The sequence below is a fragment of the Prionailurus viverrinus genome, chromosome B1 (genome assembly GCF_022837055.1).
Source record: "Prionailurus viverrinus isolate Anna chromosome B1, UM_Priviv_1.0, whole genome shotgun sequence".
Lineage (NCBI taxonomy): Eukaryota > Metazoa > Chordata > Mammalia > Carnivora > Felidae > Prionailurus > Prionailurus viverrinus.
In genome coordinates, this window is record NC_062564.1 from 109,230,352 (window position 1) to 109,253,672 (window position 23,321).

At 36.5% G+C, this 23,321-nt stretch overlaps 1 protein-coding gene across 1 annotated transcript in view; it reads left to right on the forward strand.

The window, feature by feature from the left end:
- Positions 1-23,321, forward strand: part of LOC125163264 (bifunctional heparan sulfate N-deacetylase/N-sulfotransferase 4-like) — a 427,047-nt gene that overhangs the window by 400,502 nt on the left and 3,224 nt on the right. The window contains exons 9-13 of the mRNA XM_047854786.1: positions 5,457-5,553; positions 10,084-10,207; positions 12,259-12,433; positions 18,176-18,346; positions 19,503-19,612. Coding sequence (XP_047710742.1) covers positions 5,457-5,553; positions 10,084-10,207; positions 12,259-12,433; positions 18,176-18,346; positions 19,503-19,612 — 677 coding nt within the window. The remainder of the gene's footprint in view (positions 1-5,456; positions 5,554-10,083; positions 10,208-12,258; positions 12,434-18,175; positions 18,347-19,502; positions 19,613-23,321) is intronic.

A 23,321-nucleotide genomic window follows, 5' to 3' on the forward strand; every position in this document is an offset into this window, starting at 1 on the left:
CCCCAGAACTAGACCCACAAACGTATGGCCAACTCATCTTTGACAAAGCAGGAAAGAACATCCAATTGAAAAAAGACAGCCTCTTTAACAAATGGTGCTGGGAGAACTGGACAGCAACATGCAGAAGGTTGAAACTAGACCACTTTCTCACACCATTCACAAAAATAAACTCAAAATGGATAAAGGACCTAAATGTGAGACAGGAAACCATCAAAACCTTAGAGGAGAAAGCAGGAAAAGACCTCTCTGACCTCAGCCATAGCAATCTCTTACTCGACACATCCCCAAAGGCAAGGGAATTAAAAGCAAAAGTGAATTACTGGGACCTTATGAAGATAAAAAGCTTCTGCACAGCAAAGGAAACAACCAACAAAACTAAAAGGCAACCAACGGATAGGGAAAAGATATTCGCAAATGACATATCGGACAAAGGGCTAGTATCCAAAATCTATAAAGAGCTCCCCAAACTCCACACCCAAAAAACAAATAACCCAGTGAAGAAATGGGCAGAAAACATGAATAGACACTTCTCTAAAGAAGACATCCAGATGGCCAACAGGCACATGAAAAGATGTTCAGTGTCGCTCCTTATCAGGGAAATACAAATCAAAACCACACTCAGGTATCACCTCACGCCAGTCAGAGTGGCCAAAATGAACAAATCAGGAGACTATAGATGCTGGAGAGGATGTGGAGAAACGGGAACCCTCTTGCACTGTTGGTGGGAATGCAAATTGGTGCAGCCGCTCTGGAAAGCAGTGTGGAGGTTCCTCAGAAAATTAAAAATAGACCTACCCTACGACCCAGCAATAGCACTGCTAGGAATTTATCCAAGGGATACAGGAGCACTGATGCATAGGGCCACTTGTACCCCAATGTTGATAGCAGCACTCTCAACAATAGCCAAATTATGGAAAGAGCCTAAATGTCCATCAACTGATGAATGGATAAAGAAATTGTGGTTTATATACACAATGGAATATTACGTGGCAATGAGAAAAAATGAAATATGGCCTTTTGTAGCAACGTGGATGGAACTGGAGAGTGTGATGCTAAGTGAAATAAGCCATACAGAGAAAGACAGATACCATATGGTTTCACTCTTATGTGGATCCTGAGAAACTTAACAGGAACCCATGGGGGAGGGGAAGGAAAAAAAAAAAGAGGTTAGAATGGGAGAGAGCCAAAGCATAAGAGACTGTTAAAAACTGAGAACAAACTGAGGGTTGATGGGGGGTGGGAGGGAGGAGAGGGTGGGTGATGGGTATTGAGGAGGGCACCTTTTGGGATGAGCACTGGGTGTTGTATGGAAACCAATTTGTCAATAAATTTCATTAAAAAAAAAAGAAATTGTGGTTTATATACACAATGGAATACTACTTGGCAATGAGAAAGAATGAAATATGGCCTTTTGTAGCAATATGGATGGACCTGGAGAGTGTTATGCTAAGTGAAATAAGTCTTACAGAGAAAGACAGATACCATATGTTTTCACTCTTATGTGGATCCTGAGAAACTTAACAGAAGACCATGGAGGAGGGGGAGGAGAAAAAAACTTAGATAGGGAGGGAGGCAAACCATAAGAGACTGTTAAAAACTGAGAACAATCTGAGGGTTGATGGGGGGTGGGAGGGAGGGGAGGATGGGTGATGGGTATTGAGGAGGGCACCTGTTGGGATGAGCACTGGGTGTTGTATGGAAACCAATTTGACAATAAATTTCATATTAAAAAAAGAGAAAAACCTATAAGGGAAAAAGTAAAACAGGAAAGAGAAGAGGATACAGCCTATGTGACTAGAGAAGGCAAATCCATACTCTGAATATGTGTCAGTATGGGTCAGGATGAATCACTGCCCTTTTCAAAGTAAAAGTGTCCAAAATAATCAATTTTCTGTTAAGTGGTAGGGTAGTCAATTTCTGGGATTTACAGAGAACTGTTTACAGAGAACTATTAACAGAGAACTGTTCTCTGTTACCGGCAGGTCAGATACTCGATAGTGGCTGTAACTAGAGCAGACTTGGGAGAAGGAAGCTTATGAATGGCTTCCATCTTGATACCATAGGTACTCCATTCACAAACCCATTGCTCCAGCAAAGGGCTGGCTAAGGACAGAGCTTAGGTGACATGTGGGAATGTTGGGAACTGACTGAATCATTCTGTCCGCTTGGTTGTTTACACTTCTACCTTGAATATCTTTGGTGTACATTAATGCACAGTACAAAGATCATCAAACGTTTTGGTCACTACCATGAGTCCATCAACATGTCTTTACCCTAGAACTTATTAGCCCTAATACTCTCATGTCACTCCTTTCAGTCTCTTGGGTAATCTAATCACCACTGCCTATTCATCTGTTCTATCCTTATATTGCCCTACTAGTCTATCCACAAAAAAAGTAGATGACTAAGAACATTGCCCATAACTCTTTTAATTGGAAGTTTTCCCTTAGCCACTAATTTTTAGGGGCTTGTAGTGCAACAGCAGTCCACTTTCAGCCTCTGCTAACATGTGGGTCAATCTATCCACAAACAAGCTTGAGTTTCCCCCTCTTCATCAGCAGATATAGGGGGCCTTCCATGAAAATATAGGAATAAGCTGATATAGAGGCATTGGTGGAACAGTGATAGGTGACATGAGGGTCTAGGTCACTCATTTGTAAAGGTCATCTGTAGCCTTTGGATCAGCTTAAGATCGACCCCAGACATACCACTCCCATCTAACAATGAATTACTAGTGGGTACAACTGAATTTAGGATTTGGTGGGGCTGCCAATGCTCAAATTATGATGTCCAGTTATGGCCACCCAGTCACTTTGAAAATCCATGAGAAACACTATCTCCTCTAGGGCCCAGTAGCATACCAGGAGTAGATACCAGTTTGAATGACTGCTGCCAGTGGCACACCCTGCTGCAGAACCTTAGGAGTGCACACTGCAATTCTCCTCTGGGGCTTAACCAAAACTCTACTTGGCAGGGATGCCATAGTACCCTAGGTCTGCCCAGAGGTATGATCCAAGTGGGAGAGCTGCTTGTACCTCAGTCTTAACCTCTTGCAGGACTCTTCCTTGTTCTGGGTTCAAAAACTAGCGATTTTCTGCATCATCCTGTCAATGCCTCAGATCAATAGTCCCCAGTGCAATAAAATGTTGCTTCCAAAACCCAAAGAGGCCTATCAAGCCCTGTGTTCTTTCTTAGTCATCGGAGTCACAAAGAACAAAAATAGACCCTTACTCAGAAGAGATGTCTCAGTATGATCCAAACCAGTGGACCTTGAAAAACCACACACAGTGGTGGTTCCCTGAAACTTCTACCCTCTGGAGTGCATGTGTCTTACAAAGACAACAGAGTACTTGACACTTGGTACCTATCAGATATAATTAACATGAAGTCAATATAGAAGACTAGTGGTTAAGTTCTGTGGAATGTCAAGATGATCTAACCCTTTCAGTCTATATGATGACACTGAGGACAAACAGCTTTGATACTATTTTTGATAAAAATATTAAAATATTACTTTGAGAAAAAATATATTTAAGTAATATTTTTCTCTTCCTTTAGTGCTTTTTGTCATGTTAAAAAAAGCTCCAAAGCAAGAAGGGAGGAGACTAAACAAATTAAGTAATGAGAATTCAAATGAACTAGAGAGTTTAATTTGGCATTCTTTAATTGAACTTTGGAAGTTCAACTGTGATAAGCATTTCTTGATGGGTCTCTTTTTTTAATTAGATAAATTTATATTCTGTGCTGGAATGTAACGTTGAGAAGTCTATGATTTTGCAGCACTTATATTTGGCAAAATGGTCAAAAGTTTCAATTACAGATGACTTATTTAACAAGTTTATTCTTGAAAAATATTCAAAGGAAAATATTCAAAGAAAGAGACTCTAAATGGAAAATAACTGTGAAATATTCAGCCTCTAATAGATATTTCAATATGGAAAAAATAGAATTGGAAATAACAGAACAAATTTCCTTTAGCAGAATTTACTCTGAGCTTACTTCACCTCTATAAAGAAAATATTTCCCCAGTTAAAAATATAGTGTTCAATAGAGAAGAGTCAATTGAAAGTATCAACATTTTCAAATTAATTAATCATAAGTGTAACTTTGAAAAAGATTGCAGGCAATTTTATGGAACAGTAAAACATAATAAGATCATGCTGAAAACAATCATTCTTGAGAGGAACTGTCCTGGCATGGTATTAGAAAAAGATGTCGCTAGGGGCACCCTGGACAGCTCAGTCAGTTAAGCATCCAACTTCGGCTCAGGTCATGATCTTATGGTTCGTGAGTTCAAACCCTATGTCAGGCTCTATGCTGACAGCTCAAAGCCTGGAGATTTGACTCTGTGTTTGGATTCTGTGTTTCTCTCTTCTCTCTGTCCCTCCCTCACTCATACTGTGTCTCTCTCTCAATACATAAACAAACAAGCAAATAAATAAATAAACAAACAAAAGAAAAAAAGATGTGGCTAAAGAACTGATTAAAATACACAAATATGAATCATAAATGTTTAGTCATTTTATGTCATTTTTAATATTTGGATAATAATATTAAATTGTAATTGTTTTAATACCTAATGTTTGTATTTAGACAAAATTTTATTTGTGAAAATGATTTTTGAATATATTATTTAAATTAACAATATAATAAAACCAATTTGTCAGTTAATACATATTTTAAAAATTGTATTATTTTCATTTAATAGCCCTTTGAATTCTCAAAAGTGTCATGATTTAGATAATAAATGTGGGTCACTCAAATGAAATGGGAGGAGAATGAAACAGGAGAAGGTTGAGATGGAGATAAAATTGGATCTATGGGTATTTTGGGCCTGGCATTTACTCACCACATCTATATAACAATTATACAGATGCCATTTAAAATATAGGTTAGGAGATCAGGAAGAGGTACAGGCTACAAATGTTGATCTATATGCTATCAACTTGTAGGGTATGACCAAACATTAGGATTTGCTGGATCAGCACAGACTAGGACATAGTGCAAAAAGGAAAGGAAAAGTTGGCTAAGTATGGAGTTCAAGGATGGCCATCTAGCCCCCAGGGAAAGAGAAATAGGAAAGATTAGGGCAGAGCACAGATATCCAAGAAGCTATGGTTAGAAGAAGGTTAAGACAAGTGAAGGCTCAGGTATACAGACAAAACAGAGGACATGTTTCTAGATATAGAGTGGAATCTTAGCAGTTAGAGCCTAGCCAAGTTTCAGAAGAGGATGACAGCAAGATCAACTTGATGCTAAGCTCTAGCCTTGAAGGAAAGGAAGGTGCCATTTCAGAAGGAAACAATTTGGAAATCAAAGAAACAGAACCAAAACAAGTTCTAACTCCTAGTTCTAAGGTATCAGACAAGAATTTGATCCTGTCCTTTGAACAACTATTACAGAACAGATCGAGGAATTCATTACACACTAAGATTCATTATTCTTCCTTCCTGTAGAATCCCTGTGATGATAAACGGCACAAAGACATTTGGTCCAGAGAGAAAACTTGTGACCACTTGCCAAAATTCCTTGTCATCGGGCCACAAAAAACAGGTAAGAATAGCTAACCTTGCCACTTGCTTTCTTTCTGTTTCTTTTCTTTCTTTTTTTTTCTTTTTGTCATGAAACATATTGCCATGCAGTATAATTGGATTAGGTTTTTCCATGTGAAATATCTAGACACCCGTCCAAATTCATTATTTGAATGGTACTTCATCCCTATAGATCATCTTCATGCTATGATCCTCAAAGGGACCTAATGCTTCCTATTAATTAGACTTGGGGATTAACTTTTTAACTGTAGATTTTACTGTTCAACAGATGTCAAATTTTTGACAACTTTGTGTTAATGTACGACAGTTGCAGTATCTGATTTTAATCTCTACTTTTTGGTAGTTTTGGCTAAGTATCTCCTAAATTAGGTTATAAAGCAAGTGCTTGCCTTGATTCAAACTATTTTACACTGTAGATCAGCCTTGAATTGACTTTTTTCCAGAGCCATTTCCATTATTACTTTAAAATATTCTACATGTGTGATTTGTATTTTAAAAATAATTATTAAGTATAAATATGGTTCGGACTTATTATCTGATACACCTGAGGTTCATCAGGCATTTTTCCCTTAGTATTTTCTCATATGCTGAAGGACAAGTGTATAGGACTGCAGTAAAAGAGAGTGAAAGTATTTCACCAATGAGATGACACTTTCAATTAGAATATTTTATACTTTCTTCAGCATGTGACAGTTTTATACACTTTGCTCATGTCCTGATTAATTAAAGTTTTTATTGAGTTGCTGTATTTTGAATTCACTACTTTGACTAGAAGCATTTTCATCAGTGAGTGCACAAACCATAACACAAAACAAACAGTCACAATAAATAAGCCTGGCCCAGATGAAGATATTTGTAATACAAGCAAGTAGATCATTTTAAAGGTTGTGGGCAAAATTTCCAGACTATTAGATGTTGGTTGTTGAAATCTTTTCTTCCTCCAGGAATATAAATTGTATTACAACAATAAGTTACACGTGTGCAGGAAGGGAACAAAAGCAGCACATGTTTTCAGATATATCACTTGTGCTGTTGTTGTTTAAAATGTGCATTAATTTTCTACCAACTCCCTTATAGCAGTGCTAACTCCGGAAAGACTACCAAAGAAATAAAACATTCTTGTGTCGTAAAATTATGTTAAAAATTTAATTTAAAGACGTATCTTTTATCATTTGTCTTTGAATATTATTGCTTCTTAGTTCTGTGAGAAAACTACAGGTTAGTAAGTATAAATCTAGTTTTCCTCCTTGTTGTTTGTATTTATATTTGACCTGCCAGTATGGAAATAAAGCTTTTAACTGCCTTTGGCATCCCCAAGGCAAACAAACAAACAAAGTTAAAATAAAGGAATTGGATGGTAATAATATTTTATATGCTGTTAGAAAATGCTATTCTAATGTGAAAATGGTTGTGATAATTCTTAAAATCCATTCAATCATAGAAGTTAAAGTCTTCTTTTGTTCTCCTTATTGCTTTAGTTGGCAGAACTCCCAACTGCTGTCAGAACTGTAAATTTCCCGGACACAGCAAATGCTAAGAATATGGTCTTCAATGCAAAGTTGTCTTTAAACAATTTAAACATGGCCTACACATCCTTTGCAATAAACATGAAATACAAAAGTAGTCTGCAAACCCCTGTTTTCTCCACTTGCGAGGTGAGAATGGAAGGAACTGATGTCCCACTTCTCCGTTGCTGAATCCTACAAGGAATTCCTATTAGCTGACAGTGGGCAATGAACAAGGACAGGGAGAGAGCAGGATAGGCCTAGGCTACGGCACTCAAAGATTAAATCCCAGTACTGCTAGAATCCTTCAGACAAATAAGCATCCTTTATGATTCTGGGTCAAATTTTGATATTACCAGGAGAGGAGGGGGTTTCCAAAAAGGTTAAATTTAGCACTATGATTCTAAAGCCATAATTCATTGGCATTACTTCTCCCAGAAAAGCAGTGTCCCCACTGTCAATATTAATTTGTCATGATTTGACTGGCTAACTCTGTTAGAACTGAAGAGAAATCAATTATATATAAAATACAATGTAGTTTCTCTCAGAGTATTACCAGGGATGAGGTCTTTTCTACTTCCTCCACAAAATATTTATACCAAAGACGTTGGATAAAAACGAATGTCAATAATAGATGAAAACACAGGTGATCATAAAATAAATATATATTTTGAGGTGGTGGGCCCAGAGTCTATGACCCATTATATGAGTATCAAGCCACATACCTACTGTCCTCAGTTGAAAGTGCTTTCTCCTTCCTTCCTGTCAGATGCCTCCTGATGTCCTTCCTGCTCCTGGAGGCATGAAGGTATTGTGGCTCAGAACATAAAGGCTTTGCCTTTATGTAGCCCAGGGGAAATTTGGTACAATTCTGTGACCATTAGGGTAATTAAACATTTGTACATGTTAGTGAAATTATAATGTATTTGTTTTGTGATATTCAGCAATAATTCAAAAATGCTTCTTTATCTGTCCCCTGGATCCATCTATTCTCAACATCTCAGGGCTGTGAAACTATTAATATTCTCAGCTCTCTTGTGTGTATCAAATCTCTCTCTCTCTCTTTCTCTCTCTCACTTATGCATGCATATGCATGTGGGCGCACACACACACACATACACATTTCATTCTCATCATTAGTTAAAACATTTTTATGTAGGTCCCACCCTAAAAGTTATTTAGAAAGAACCTTTCTGAATTCCCTGTTCCCTCCCAGATACCCTATAATACTCTAATTTATTTTTTCTCACTGGAACATTTTGTTCCTTCCTCCTCTAAAAGTTTCTCCATTTTGAGCTTCTGTTGTTTTCAGAAGCAACTTATATCAGTTCTTCAGGACTCCCTAATCCCTCATAATTCCATGTGTTGTAATTAGTAATTAATTTTAGGGGAATTTATTAATTTTTGTCCTCCCATCTCACTAGGAGCCACCTATTCTAGATTCCTTAACCTGTCTTCCTTCCAAGGTGGTTGGTCCCCTCAGATCTGTTGTCACTTTCCTTTAACTACTCAAGCCCCTATTCACTCTTGGTGGTCATGTAAAAGTTCTGAGGATCTAAACAGGTGGGCATCTCATTAATACTTAAAGCACAGTACACTTTGCTCCTATGAGCTTAAGATATGTTAGAAAAAAATACCAATTCTCTGATGATCTGCTTAGCTTCCAGATTCCTGACTGCAATCATTACTGTTCTGCCAGCCCACATGCGTAGCTCATCTCCAGGTCTTCTAGGGCCAGGAAATCCAACAACCTTCCTGGATCCACTGTGTTAAAAAGGGGATAATTTTTCCCAGAATGGAAAATTTGATTTATGAGAACTATGAAAACCCAGTCACTTCATGATACCTTCTGCTGTAGCCGTTCAATCTCTGGCCCAACTCAAGTTGAAACAAGGGTCAGAGATTGCACCTCAGCATTCTGTGATACATACACTCAGTGGGTTCTATCAGCTAGTCTGTTCAGCCGAGTGCCTCAGTTATCCAATTTGATTGCCTGTTTTGCCAGGATAGGACATTCAAGTGGCCATCTTTCCAGATTCCTGCCCTCCTCTTTCAACCTTACTGGGAACACTTATGTGTTTAAGGCAAAACCTGAGAAAACACTTCTCTTGGAAGCTTTCACTGGCTTCCCAAGTGTAAGTCACCCATTTTCTCATGTATTGGAAAGGCACTCTTGTCTTCTCTCAGTATGGAAACTGTCTCACTAGGTGCAAATACCTGTTTACTTGGCCCAAGTCCACACATACACTTTAGGTTTATCAAGGCCAGCAAATGAGTTTTTATTATCAAGAGTTATCACCAGGAAAAAAAAAAAAAGATGTATTACCAGGGATTGCACAGAGTAGCACCAGTTAGCATCTGTTGAATAGTTTTATTGAATTGAATTGATTTGAATATAATATTAAATGACACCCATCATGTTCAGGTATTGTGCTGGATGCCCTTGATGCTTTAGCCTCTCACCTGACTCCAGGAGGGAAATTGAGCCATTGGTTTCTGAAGTTCTCTCCCATCTTGAAGTACAGTATCATTCCCTTCAGATGCCTAGTTTTGTCATATCTTCGTACAACCACCTGTGTGTTTTTTGCATTTTTTGTATGTTATGCTTCTCCTGTGGTATCTTTCATATTTCTTCTTCAAGTAAACTGACTTTTTACCATAAATAAAATAATTTAAAGCAGAAACTTCGTATCATCCTATACAGGAGAACAGTTACTGCAATTCAAACAGAAAAAAATGTAAAAAATACATTGAGGACAAAGATAGCTATATCATCAGTCTGCTCACCTTTGCCTATGTACAAATATTAAATCAGATGTTTAGGTAAATGGAACCATGAAGACTAATAAAAGTATACTTATATCGTTGCCACATGAAATACACCTAATTGATTTTAAGGAAATCGTTTTGACACCAGAAAAAAATTGGCCTTGTGAATATTACTTTTTGAACAAAAATTTTGCTAAAATAGTAATTGTATCTCCTTTGTTGTCATATATAACCTTTTGCCTCCTTTTTTGTAATAGGAACAACTGCACTTTACTTATTCCTTCTTATGCACCCTTCCATCATCAGCAATCTTCCCAGCCCCAAAACATTTGAAGAAGTTCAATTCTTTAATGGCAACAACTACCACAAGGGAATTGATTGGTAAGGAAAATAACAAAAAATAAAGTCCATTATTAACAAATGCTCAATCACAGCAGAACAATTATAGATGTATGCATGGCATCTACATAATTACAGCATAAATTTGTTATGCTCAATTCTACCATAGTGAATTAGAAATTAATTTATAACAACGATATGTTTAATCAGTGTTGCCTATAATTTGATTTGGACAGTGCAATAATGATAATATTTTTCTGGTAAATTAATATGATTGCATAAAGAACGTTATGGGATATTTTGTCAGAATTATTCATAAGGATATTTAAAATTCTGCTTAAGCATATTATTATTTTACTGTGCCTAGAATTTTTTTAACTAAATACATAATCTGTCTTCACAAATGACGCTTAAGGAAACAAATAAATAAGTTGTTTTATTTTCTACTCTGTGACATGTATCTTTATTAACCACATAGACTGTAGAATGTTGTATAATAATATAAGCTGATATTTGTCATGCAAATAATAACAGCACATTTCCAAAACCATATTAATGCTAGTCACACACATGCATAAAAGGAATATTACTTTGCATTTAATAAGTTATGAAAAATTTTAAAATCACAATATTTTCCCTAAACTGAAATAGAATAAACCTGATATTACAACTTATCTTTACTTTGGAGCTTTATCCTAGCTTTTTTGCAATTTCTAAGAAAACATGTCTCTGATTCCAATTTCCAGTTATATGAGACAAATCTCCCCCAAGGAAAATGCCCCTATATGCATACCTCTGCATTGTGTAACTTTATGTCAACACTGCACATAAACCTGTCCTCAACAAGAGGCTTCTTCTGTTTAGACCCAGCTAGGGTTAGAGTGGGGGAGGGGCAAAGGCAGGGAGCCGAGCTGCACTTAGGATATCACTGTTCTACCTTACTTTTAAAAGACTAAATGAATTTTGGAAGTGCATGCAAGTTACTAAAAAAATAACAGCAATTTTCACTTATCTGTGAGCTCAAATGTAACACAAATTGTTAAGCAGGAATATAGATGAGACTTTTCACCACTTCACATTTGGGAAACATAATAACAAATGTCAAAGAGGAAAATAAGTGTCTTATATGAATTCTTAATTGCTCTCATTATTTATTTCTAAAACATTTGAGGGTTAGAGAAGTGATGAGCTGTAAGGAGGATTACACACATAATTAAAGCCTTGCACTGAGTTAACCTCTGAACATATTGATTCCATAATCTACACACAGAGGAATGTTCCAACAGCATATGGAAGAGTGAACCTACTGAGGCACCACAGGATCAACTGGCAAGAAATATCCTCTTAATTACTCTAGATAGACTATAATGTGTTCTCACTGCTACACATACTACAAATTATGCAAAAGTTAAAAAGGAGGAGAGCAGCTATGCCTTAATCTGTTTAGGATTTTATAGCTATTCTGACTTACACATCTTCCTTTCTTGTGTACTTTCATCTCAAATTAAAAATTTTGTATTCAAGTTTGCAAACATGCATTTACTATTTTAAAATATTTACTAGGAAATATTGTGTAATTTTCTGTGTGCTAAGGGTAAACTTAATTTTTCTGAATCTGGCTTTTAATAACACAGAGTATCAACCCAAATCTAAAGGATTTCCCTCTGTTCTTAACAACCTACCTATTTCCGAGTGCATGGGTGGCTCAGTCAGTTAAGTGTGGGATTCTTAATATCTGGCTTAGGGCTCAGGTCATGATCTCCCAGTAGTGACATGGGGCCCTGTGCTGAGCGTGGAACCTGCTTGGGATTCTCTCTCTCCCTCTTTGTCTGCCTCTCTCAAAATAAATCAATAAACTAAAAAAGTCCACCTATTTCATCTCATTCCTTCCCCTAATAGCTCATTAGGACAATAACAGTTTGAGTTGTTTTTCACATTCAAAGTATATACAATAGCACAATTTCAACTATTGTAACACTAATAATTAGAAATCAATATAAATGAATGTAAAAATGTTCAATTATTTAATATCCATAGCATGTTAGAGAAAAACTTAGAACTCAGATTAATTAATTATCTTTCTCTGCCTTCAGGTATATGGACTTTTTCCCTACTCCATCCAACATTACAAGTGACTTTCTATTTGAAAAGAGTGCTAATTACTTCCATTCAGAAGAAGCTCCCAAGAGAGCTGCATCTCTGGTCCCCAAAGCCAAGATCATCACCATTCTCATCGACCCCTCAGACAGGGCATACTCTTGGTACCAGGTATGAAGCAGTAAAAAAATACTGTTGTAAATATTTGGCCATAGCTTACATGTAAGCAATGATGAATACCAAAATGAAGTCTAGATGCCCAGATGTATGAAATGGTCAAATGTTATAGAACTAAACAAGCAAACAAACAAATAAACAAAAAACAGAAATAATGAAAAAGAAAAAAAAGAAAAGAAATTATAAGAAATAAAAGCTGAATATTTAATTCATGTCAAGTCAAGCAAGGAATTTCAGGCATAAAATAATAGAAAACATACATCAGAAAATTAATAGATTTAAATAACATAAACATGTAAAATATTAGTCTACCACAACTAACAAAATTAAAAGTACACATCTAGGGGCACCTGGGTGGCGCAGTCGGTTAAGCGTCCGACTTCAGCCAGGTCACGATCTCGCGGTCCGTGAGTTCGAGCCCCGCATCAGGCTCTGGGCTGATGGCTCAGAGCCTGGAGCCTGTTTCCGATTCTGTGTCTCCCTCTCTCTCTGCCCCTCCCCCGTTCATGCTCTGTCTCTCTCTGTCCCAAAAATAAATAAATGTTGAAAAAAAAAAAATTTAAAAAAAAAAAAAAAAGTACACATCTAAGTAGAGCAACTTTAATAATACATGGTAAATGGTTTAGTGCCCTTAATTTGTAAAAAAAAAAAAAAGTTTCTGTAAATTGGTAAAAATAAAAAAGCATAATATCTCAGTAGAAAAGTGAGCAAATAAACAGGATGCATAGACATTTCACATACACAAATACACTCAAAAGCAACTGCTCAACTATTTATATGAAAATGATCAACTCAATTAGGGATCAACAAAATATAAATTAAAATAATACTCTTTGAATATCATCTCAACAAAAATCTAATGTTTGTTCGCTCTCCTGGCAAGGGTGTGATGGTAAAGATATTCAAACATTGAGATAGAAGGGTATAGATGGAGGTCTTTTCTAAAAACGAATTTGGCAATAATTATTAAAATAGCTTTATAAAGGTCCTTTTGTGTTATGGATCCTCTTCTAGAATGAATCATAAAGAAAAGTTGAAAGGGATGTACAGACACTTATCCCTTTATATTTCACAGTACTACTCAAACAATAACAACAAAAAAAGGAAACAAAAATACGCAACAATATAGATTTGTGTCACACTGAAATGCAATATTCTGCAACTACATTTAATGATGGTTCTAAACAATCAAATATGAATTAAAACATTGTGTCCACTTTAAAATGTGCCTAGATATTAATCAAATAATCACAAAGATATATAATTAGAAGTTTTGAATGCTCTGTGTGGAAATTTGTATGGTGCTAGGAGAGTATTGGTTCAAGCGATAAGCTTTAGATTTAAAACTGAAGAATGATTCAGTATAAACTGAGTGGGGATAGAGGGGGAGCACATTTAAAGGACTAAGGAAACTTCTGTGTGGCTAGAGAGGAAAACCTGTTGTGGAGACCTGTGGAAGATGAGTCTGAGACGTACACAGGGGCTGGAAATCAGGTGGGGAGACCATGTGACTGCTATTCTCCAAGTAACTGAAAGTCTTTGAGAAGTTAAGCTGGTGTGTGACCACCAGATTTCCTTGTAGAAAGCAGGCTCTCTGCTATTTGAAGAATGGAGTGGAGTGGAACAGAAGACTATTCAGGGAAATGGGGTAAAGGCTGTTGCAATAGTCCTGCTGAGAAATGAGGTAGCACTGACAGAGAGTAAGTAGAAACTGAGTGAAGTATAAAGTATCAAGAGATGGTAGGGATTAAAATCAGTTTACCCTGGTGAGAAAACAGTGTCAGGGTGAATCAAATTTCTGATGTGGGCAACTGGATGCTGAGTATATATTCCCCAAACAATAGAAGCACTGAAGAAGGATACAGGACTGGTTGGAGGGGGAAGTGCTAATTATGTGGTACAAATGGTGATCATGAGGTATGGAATCACTGTTGTACTGAAAGGAACAGTAAAGCTAGTTAGCAGGCACTCTGGGGGAGAGGTCTGACTGGAGACAGAAATTTGTGAATCAGAGGCCAAAAAAGCCACCAAAGTGGTGAAATTCTAAGGAAAGGGTTTAGAGAAGAAAAGTATAGAGAACGATCAGGCAGCCCGAGAGATAAGAGAATACAGCCAGAGGAACAGAAGAAAGAAATCCAGGAATGTGGTGACACTGAATACAGGGGAGCAAGGACTACCAAATAGAGGAGGTGAGCAGGTGACAACAGTGTCAAACAGCTACTAAGAAATTAGACAATTAGGCAAAACAAGGCCTGAATTATTTTCACTGAGTTGAAAGACATGGAGAGAAGTGGAGCCTTTAACAACCGAATGAAAAGAGCAAACCCAGATGGATTTGGTGAAGGAAAGTCTAAGTAGGAGGTAGAAACAGAAATGTGATTTCAAAGGGGAAAAGAAACAAGACACACGCTTGTTATAGAGAAGTTAAAGTGGGTTCAAGGGAACCGTCCTCTATGGTGGTAATGATGTGGATTACGTGGTGTTTCCAAAAAGGAAGAGATGTGTAAGGCCTGGGGGAGAAACCGGGAATCAGTCCTGTCAGGATCCTGAGGGGCCAGGAAGGGATGACTATAGGAACTAGCTTAGATGTGAGGGAAGGACTCCATTTCCAAACTTCACTTTTCCTGTGCACGAGACCCTTCTGGCAGCTGCTGGAGTCTATGGGTCCCTTTTCACACATTTTTTTTTCAGTTTGTTTGTTTGTTTGTTTATATGAGAGAGAGAGAGGAAAAAAAAAAAACCACAAGCGGGAGGAGGGGCACAGAGAGAAAGAGAGAAACAGAGAGAGAGAATCCCAAGCAGGCTCCGTGCTGTCAGCACAGAGTCCAACGCGGGGCTCGAAGTCACAAAAGGTGAGATCATGACCTGAGCTGAAATCAAGAGTTGGATGCTTAACTGAGTCACCCCTCAGAAATACGCTTTAAAAGCATATAACTATGTAGAATTACAGAGAAACAACTTTCTTGAAATATAATTGTCAAAGTAATTTTTAATTCCGTAACAAATATTTCTTAAACAATTAAATGGCAGGATCTAATGGTGAGACTAATGCTTCTGTAATGTTGAAGTAGGATGAGCATAAACAACATTTTGATGTATCTGAAACACCCGTAATGTGATCTAAAAATAACTTATTTTTATTGGTAGTAAAATCATAGGTAAATTAAGTGCAAAATTTCATTTAGAAGTTACTGAAAATAAAGCAGCTTTTTTTTTTCCCAGACCCAGGTTCAGAAACTCTCTGAATTATATCAGTGGGCCTCTGGTTAAGAATCCTTCCATTTCTGGGGTGCCTGGGTGGCTCAGTTTGTTAAGCGTCTGACTCTTGGTTTCGGCTCGGGCCATGATCTCATAGTTCGTTGTGAGTGTATGTTCAATGCATATATAAATTAATGCCCAAATAAACAAGACTAAAAGGGAATGTTTAAAGAGCGCACAAGTAATTTTTTTGTTAATTCTTTATTCATTCACTTTTTATCCATTCTACATTTTTTATTCATTCTTTTTTCTTGACTTTCTTCAATAGACATATATGGCCAAGTACAAATAATAATGGACAAGAAATCGTGACCCTGTACATTGGGATTGCTGGTGGTTGGGGATCCAAGCTGAACACCGGGATTGGGAGCAACATCCAGTTATTATGATTAGATCCCATGAGTCACTGTTTCCTTTAAGATATAAAAATGTTCCTTTCTCACTTTATGAAAATTCACATTGCAACACAAGATACACTTACTTTTTAAAAACATTGTGACAAAAACATTAAAATATGAAGCCTTAATTAAAATTTTTGAATGCAAGTCCTGGGGGCAAAATGTTGCACATTCTCCTAGCAGAATCCATGGAGCATTTTTATATGAATCTTTTTTTTACATGGATTAAACTATTTAAATAAAAGAGAATCTGTGCCTGCTTTTTCAAGTAAATGTTTTGAACATACACACTTGAAAGGAATTATATTTTATGATATTTTTATTGCCATATTGCTAAGACTAGGGTCCCCAGACTGCCCCACATTTCAAAAGAATACAGCCTGTTACTGAGCTAGCCCTGTCTATTCAGTAAATACCGTAAATCCAAAACTCAGCAGGTGTAATTCAGAAACTCCTACAAATAAATGTCACCTGCCACTGTAATTTCTACCCCACATCTTTATAATGGGCCTCACAGAGAAGCTATAGTTGATTTTTTTTCCAGAAAATATGCTCCTTTGTGACTTCTGGTCATATTTCTATGCTAATCTTCTTAGTTGCAGGAATATAAAGAAAAGTTGGTGTTAAACTTTTATAAATCAATATAGGCAGATTAAGTACAGTTCCATATTATCACGGTTTAAAATAGGAATTTTAGCATTAACATATTTTTATGTTTCTTTATTTATAGTATGTGGTTTCTATACATTATATCAGTTCTATGTATTATGTAGTCTCAATGTACTCAGCATAATGCATATACATATAAGAATGTCAATAAATATACAAAAATGAGAGGACTTCAAAAGTTTTATTTGTTCCACCAATCTACCACTCACTGGTTGCTGTTTAACCACTTCTTAATCATCTTTACTTTTTTAATGATTTTTCTTTCTAACTCACATAGATTACTTGCTGGTACACAAATGTATCAAGTCCTAATACACTCCCATCCTCATCCTGCAGTTAATTTTCTTTATGTTAAACTTTTAGATGTCTTGCAAAATCAATTCATCCGTTCCCACAATTCATCCGTTCCCACTCAAGGAAAAAAGTTCTCTTACTTTCTATGTTTATTTTTTCTACTTATAAAAATCTTTCTTACCACATTTTAGCTTAAAATTTTCAACCATTATAAAAGAAACCCTTCATCTTTCATTCAGAACTAATCACTTATAGGTCTGGTTACCACAGCAAATAATTTGTACCTCTAGTCAAATATATGACTTTATTACACTCTGTTAATCTATTGTCTCCCATATAAAATTTTTATTTCTTTGAAGATAGGACATTTTGCTTATATCCTTTTATCTCCAGAATTGATTGCAGTTCTTTGTTCTGGTAAGGAGCTTGTGGGTGCTTATGAAATTGTATTGACTGCTAAGTTCGTCTCTTTTTATATTGGGCTCTTGAGCTTGACTAATGATGGCTCGATAGGAAAGACGAGGAGGATTTGGTACTGAAAAGTAGTAGCGGAGGAGTACTTGGAAATTAGCAGGGTTGGACGGAAACCATCGGGAGAGCAAAAGGAAAGGATTTGGGGCAATGTCAACTTCCTTGTGACACTTAAACAAGCATTAGGAATAGACATCTGCTTTCTCTGTACTCATAGCATCTGCTACACAGCGGTCTTGGGGAAAGTGTCAGAACCTGCAGGAGTAGCTGTATTAAAACAATGAGCAAAGTAAAGTGTGAGTCTACTCCTGCCAATCTAAATCTCTTTCATTGGGCTTGATTTGTCTAGTCCCTGACATCTATTCACTTTAATCAGACCCATCAAGAAAATCCTGTATTCTGTCTCTTGCCTTGAACCTAAACATTTTAGACATGAAGACAACCACAGACGTATGTATATACGCCAAAGCCTGAGTTTTAATATATGCATTCTTCCCCCTATTTTTTCATTCTAAAATTAATTTATCATTTTTAATTACTTTCTGGAAATAAAAGACACACATATACATACATGAAACACACACATGCACACATACCCGTGCAGGCATTAAAAAAATCAATTTTACAATTGACTTTCTTGTTAAAGCACCAACGATCTCATGAAGATCCAGCTGCCCTGAGGTTTAATTTCTATGAAGTTATTACCACCGGACACTGGGCCTCACCGGACCTGAAAGCTTTGCAAAGGAGATGCCTCGTACCTGGATGGTATGCAGTCCACATCGAAAGATGGCTAACTTACTTTGCTACTTCTCAGGTAAAGTCCTAAAATTAATTTCTTCTCTTTATTATATCTTGGTTGTATTGCACTTGACAAACAAAGTAAGAAATAACATTGCCACAGATAGCAATTTATAATGAGACAATCATACCTACAGAAGATATGTGGATGCTTACATTTTTAAAAATGTTTATTTATTTATTTATTTTGTGTGTGTGAGAGAGAGCAAGAGTAAGCAGGGGAAGGAGAGAGAGAGAGGGAGAGAAAGAATCCCAAGCAGGCTCTGTGTTGTCAGTGCAGAGCCTGACACAGGGCTCAATCTCACAAACTGTGAGATCATGAACTGAGTCAAAATCAAGAGCTGGATACTTAACCGACTGAGCCACCCAAGTGACCCAATTTTTGCATTGTTTAATGTCAATAATAGTTTTAAAATGTTAAGTGGCTGTGAAACATATTCTTGGGATCTTCTTTTGGATAGTAGCTGGTCTCAAAGTGCTAAGTCATCATACGGAAGACATCACGTGTTTCATAGGCAATAACTCAACTACTAATAGAACAGCCTGTTAGACAATACCTTTATGGAATACCATGTGCAGATACTCTGACATCTGTCCTGTAGGACTTTTATAAGGAAAGAAAGTCATGCTTTAGACTGTCAAAATGGAAAATGCTGTAACAGCTCCAGGAATGTGGGATAGAACATGAGGTAAGGATTTGAAGAAAGCATACTGCTTATATTCTTTACTCCAGATCAGGTCACAACTGAAACCTCAGTTCTCTGTCATTGTTTATAAGGAGAATAGATGAGTAATTTTCATCTGTATGCCATTTCTAAGGCTTTCACTCCAAGGTTAGCTCATGGGATTCTGTAGGCTGGATAATTATCTGATTACATGACAGATGGAAAATCGAGTTTCTACTGAACTACTAAATCAAGAGAGTCTATGTTTATTTCTGATTAACAATCAAGTTAGTTAAGGGTTATAAATGATGCCTATGGCAAACTTTAGTTGTTGTTTATTTGGAAGGACACAAGAATAGTAAATATTAAAATGTGTTCTAAGTGATGCATATTTTCTTCCTATTCACACTGACCTAATTGATTAATGTCATACCCGGTCAAGTGGGGCAGCTCAGTCTATTTAATTTAGTTTTGTTCTTCACAAAGTGACTATTTTTTACTTTACAGTTGCTAATTATTGATGGACAGCAGCTGAGATCTGACCCAGCTACTGTGATGGATGAAGTCCAGAAGTTTCTGGGAGTTACACCTCATTATAATTATTCTGAAGCACTAACGTGAGTCTATTCTCATGCTTGATTTCTTTTCCATTATTTGCCATCATAAATTATACTGGTAGGTGTGTATATAGCATCATTAATAGTAGCTATGAATTTATACATCATTATGCTACTCAAAAGCAGTCAAAGGAGTATCCTCATTATTCACGTAGTGTCTTCCTTTTGAATACCACAAATATTGTATTTTACAAAGTGCTAACCTTTAGGCATTTTATAATTCCCCTCTTTGTGAGCTTTTTCCCAATGTATATTTGGTTAAGTATATTTTTAGATGCCTACTCTGTGCAGAACTTGTCCCAGAAACTGAGGTTAAAAAAGCGAAAAAAAAATATAGTCTCTCCCCCCAAGTAATTCACAGGTTAGAAATGAAATGCTGATGGCCATTGTTAACTCTGTGAAAATGAGCAGTATTTCGGGCAGAATTGGGAAAAGGATAAATTCATGTTTTACTTTGCATTTATTAAATTGTGTATAACCAAATATAATCACATCTATTCTTCCTGTTATCTACTGTTGCATGACAGACCATCCCAAAACCCACCAGCATATTACCACAGCCATTTTATTATGCTCATAGATTCTATTGGCTGGGAATTCAGACAGGACACAGCCAGAACAGCTTATCTCTGCTTATAATACCTGGGGACACAGTTGGGAATGTGACTATTTGGGTATGAATCAAATGGCTAGGGACTCGAATCTTTGGAGGCTTCACTTTTTTAGTCTTGTCTCTGGCTCTTGGAGTGGGAAGGCTCAAAGGCTGAGCTCAATGGGATGAGACCTCTTTGTGTGGCATTGCTGCAGTGTAGTGGCTGTGTTCTGAGAGGGAGTGATTTGTCAAGAGAGTGTGATCCAACACAGCCATGGCCTTCTCTGACCTAGCCTCACAAGTCGCAGAGCATCATTTATACTTCATTTTATTGATCACAACCAAGACACTAAAGCCGGTACAAATCCAAAGAAAGGGAAATAGGCCTCTCCCCCCAATGCAGAGGGGCAAGGGCATTCTACAGAAAAGAATATGGGAGGGGAGATATTGTTGCTGTCATCTTAGAAAAATAAAACCATATACTTGGGTAATTAAAAATGGGGGGGGGAGGTAAAGAAGCAAAATAACAAACAAAACCTCCAAGAAGCCAAACAATATTTTAAAAGGGCATGTACTTGACTACCTCACAAGGCCTGATACAAAGCCTATTAAATTTTAGACAAAATTCTAACAAGCCTGATTATATAATTTCCCAGTTCACAGCAGATTAGAATCAGCAATTAGACAATTAGAGAGGGTAATGGAAGGACAGGAAAAGCAGTAATAAGATTGGGTTGTTCCTTATCCACTCATACATGTCTAATGAAGTTTTTACCTACACTTGGAAACAATAACAATACAAGGCATGCCCCTGTTGATTAAGTAGACAAAGCTTCCTATATTATGTTTTACATTAATAGTTATTGACATTAGCTGTCTTCCCATACCTCCCTGCAGTAGTTTAGGGAATGGTTCTATCTTGTTTACTACAAATAGTTGCTTGTGGTTCAATAAACCTGTAAAATCATACTTTTTAAGAAGAGATTGCAAACAAGTACAGAATGTATGGCTTTTAATATGTCTCACATCACAAAAATTAATAACTATAGTGATGTTCACTGTAATAAAAGAAGTCATATGGCAACCAATTCATGTCCTCAGAGTTGTCTAACAGTTATTTGAAAAAGGCTTTGCATCTTCATTTCACAATAATCCCTACTGAAATAAAACTGTAAAATAATGAATTCATATAACTTAGAAAAAATAAATGTCCTTTGTTATAGTATATACCATCAATGCAATAAACGAAACCAGGACAGCAAAATAATATGGAGTCAAGGTTATGACAACCCTATCTAAAAGAATGACTTTCAGTATGGCTCTTCTTGCTCAAGTTGTATTCAGTTCTGCCTCACAACAGCTGCTGTGGAGAACAGGAAGAGACTGTGCCCCATCCTGGGACCTCCACACACCTGAGAGCAAAGGAGATGCTCTCAGCGTGTGTATAAATATCTTGGCTTTGTTGCAAGAACTGTATTTTACCTTAATGCAGTTAAATATTCTCATCCTGAGGCAGAAATGCTGTTTAGGGGAACAGTTATGCCGACTTCCCCATCTCATTTTGCAGAGCATGCTGAATTGTTTTTCCTCTTGGGAAATTAATGAAAACTAGAGAAAGGACTGTGATAGGCAAGGAGCAGATTGAAAAGTCCAGGTTGGAAATGACTCTGTCTTCCTTTTATTCATTTAACCAGTGATGTATTTAATTTTAATTGATAACATGTACTAGGACAACCTGGACTGCAAGGATCAGGTCTCTAATAATAGGTTGGGCAGGGAACTGTGAAGAAAATTTCCCTCTCCCCCTAAATGAGTTCACATATGTGCAGAGGCAAATTGCAGGTGCACCGGTATTATAGGAATGGGCCCAGGGCAACAAAATATTCTGCAACTAATTAACTTTACATCCCAGTCAATTATGCTTCATCCTTCTAAAACATCTGCTGAGCAACAAAAATGCAAACCTTTTCGATGTTTTATGCATGCAGCAAGTCCCATAGCAATAAATTTAAAATTTCTCTTCTTATTTGTTTATTCTTCCATTTTTCCTATCTTGTTAGTCCTAAACAAAAGTTCTTATATATCTGAGTTTAAACAATTAGGCCACGCATCCTTTCTTTTGTAACTTTGTACAGCCATGGGAACAAAACATTAGAATTTTTTTAAGAGTATAGGGACCTGAATTATCCCATAGGATCATTTGCCTTTAGCAAAAGAAATGAAAAGTTGTCTAATCTTTCACTTGCCACTTGCATAGCCTGTGCCTCATGTTGTCTGAAAAAAATATATAATAAATTATATTTTTACAATTCAGTTTCCTCCCTAAAAAGTGTAAATATTTTGAACTTTAAAATCTACAGCACTTTTCCAAATTAGAAGTTTTAATTCATGTTTATATTCACAAAAGTATACTTACATTACATTTAGTCATTTTAATATATACCATTGAATGATTTCAAAGAAATTTGTTAATATATTTTGATAAAGAAATCATATTAATAAGTAAATAAATATTTTAAAGGTCCTGTGTATATGGGTTATAGTTTTGATGATTGGTCCTTGATCTTTTATGAATGAATAGGTAAAATATGGAACTTAAGTTAATAATTTCAACCTAAGATTGGATTAAACATTTATGGGTCTTTTTTCATTACAGTAGAAATATTAAAAAATATATAATAACATATAGTTTATATAATCTCAATTAGACTTTCAAACCAATTCAGTGAATATGTGTAGTACTGACTTAAATTAAGTTGAAACAATGGGCATACCAAAGTAAGTTATCTTTCTTTCTTTTTTTAATGTTTATTTATTTATTTTGGGACAGAGAGAGAGAGAGAGAGTATGCAAGTGGGGGAGGGGGGCAGAGAGAGAGGGAGAGAGAGAATTCCAAGCACTGTCAGCACAGAGCCTATGCAGGGCTATATCTCACAAACTATGAGATCATGACCTGAGCCAAAATCAAGAGTTGGATGCTTAACAGACTGAGCCACCCAAGTGCCCCCCAAAGTGCATTTTCTTTATACAATTGGTGAGGCTCTCTCACTCAAAATTATGTATATAAGTTATAATGATTATATTTTTACAATTACTTATATATTTGCACTTTTTTAG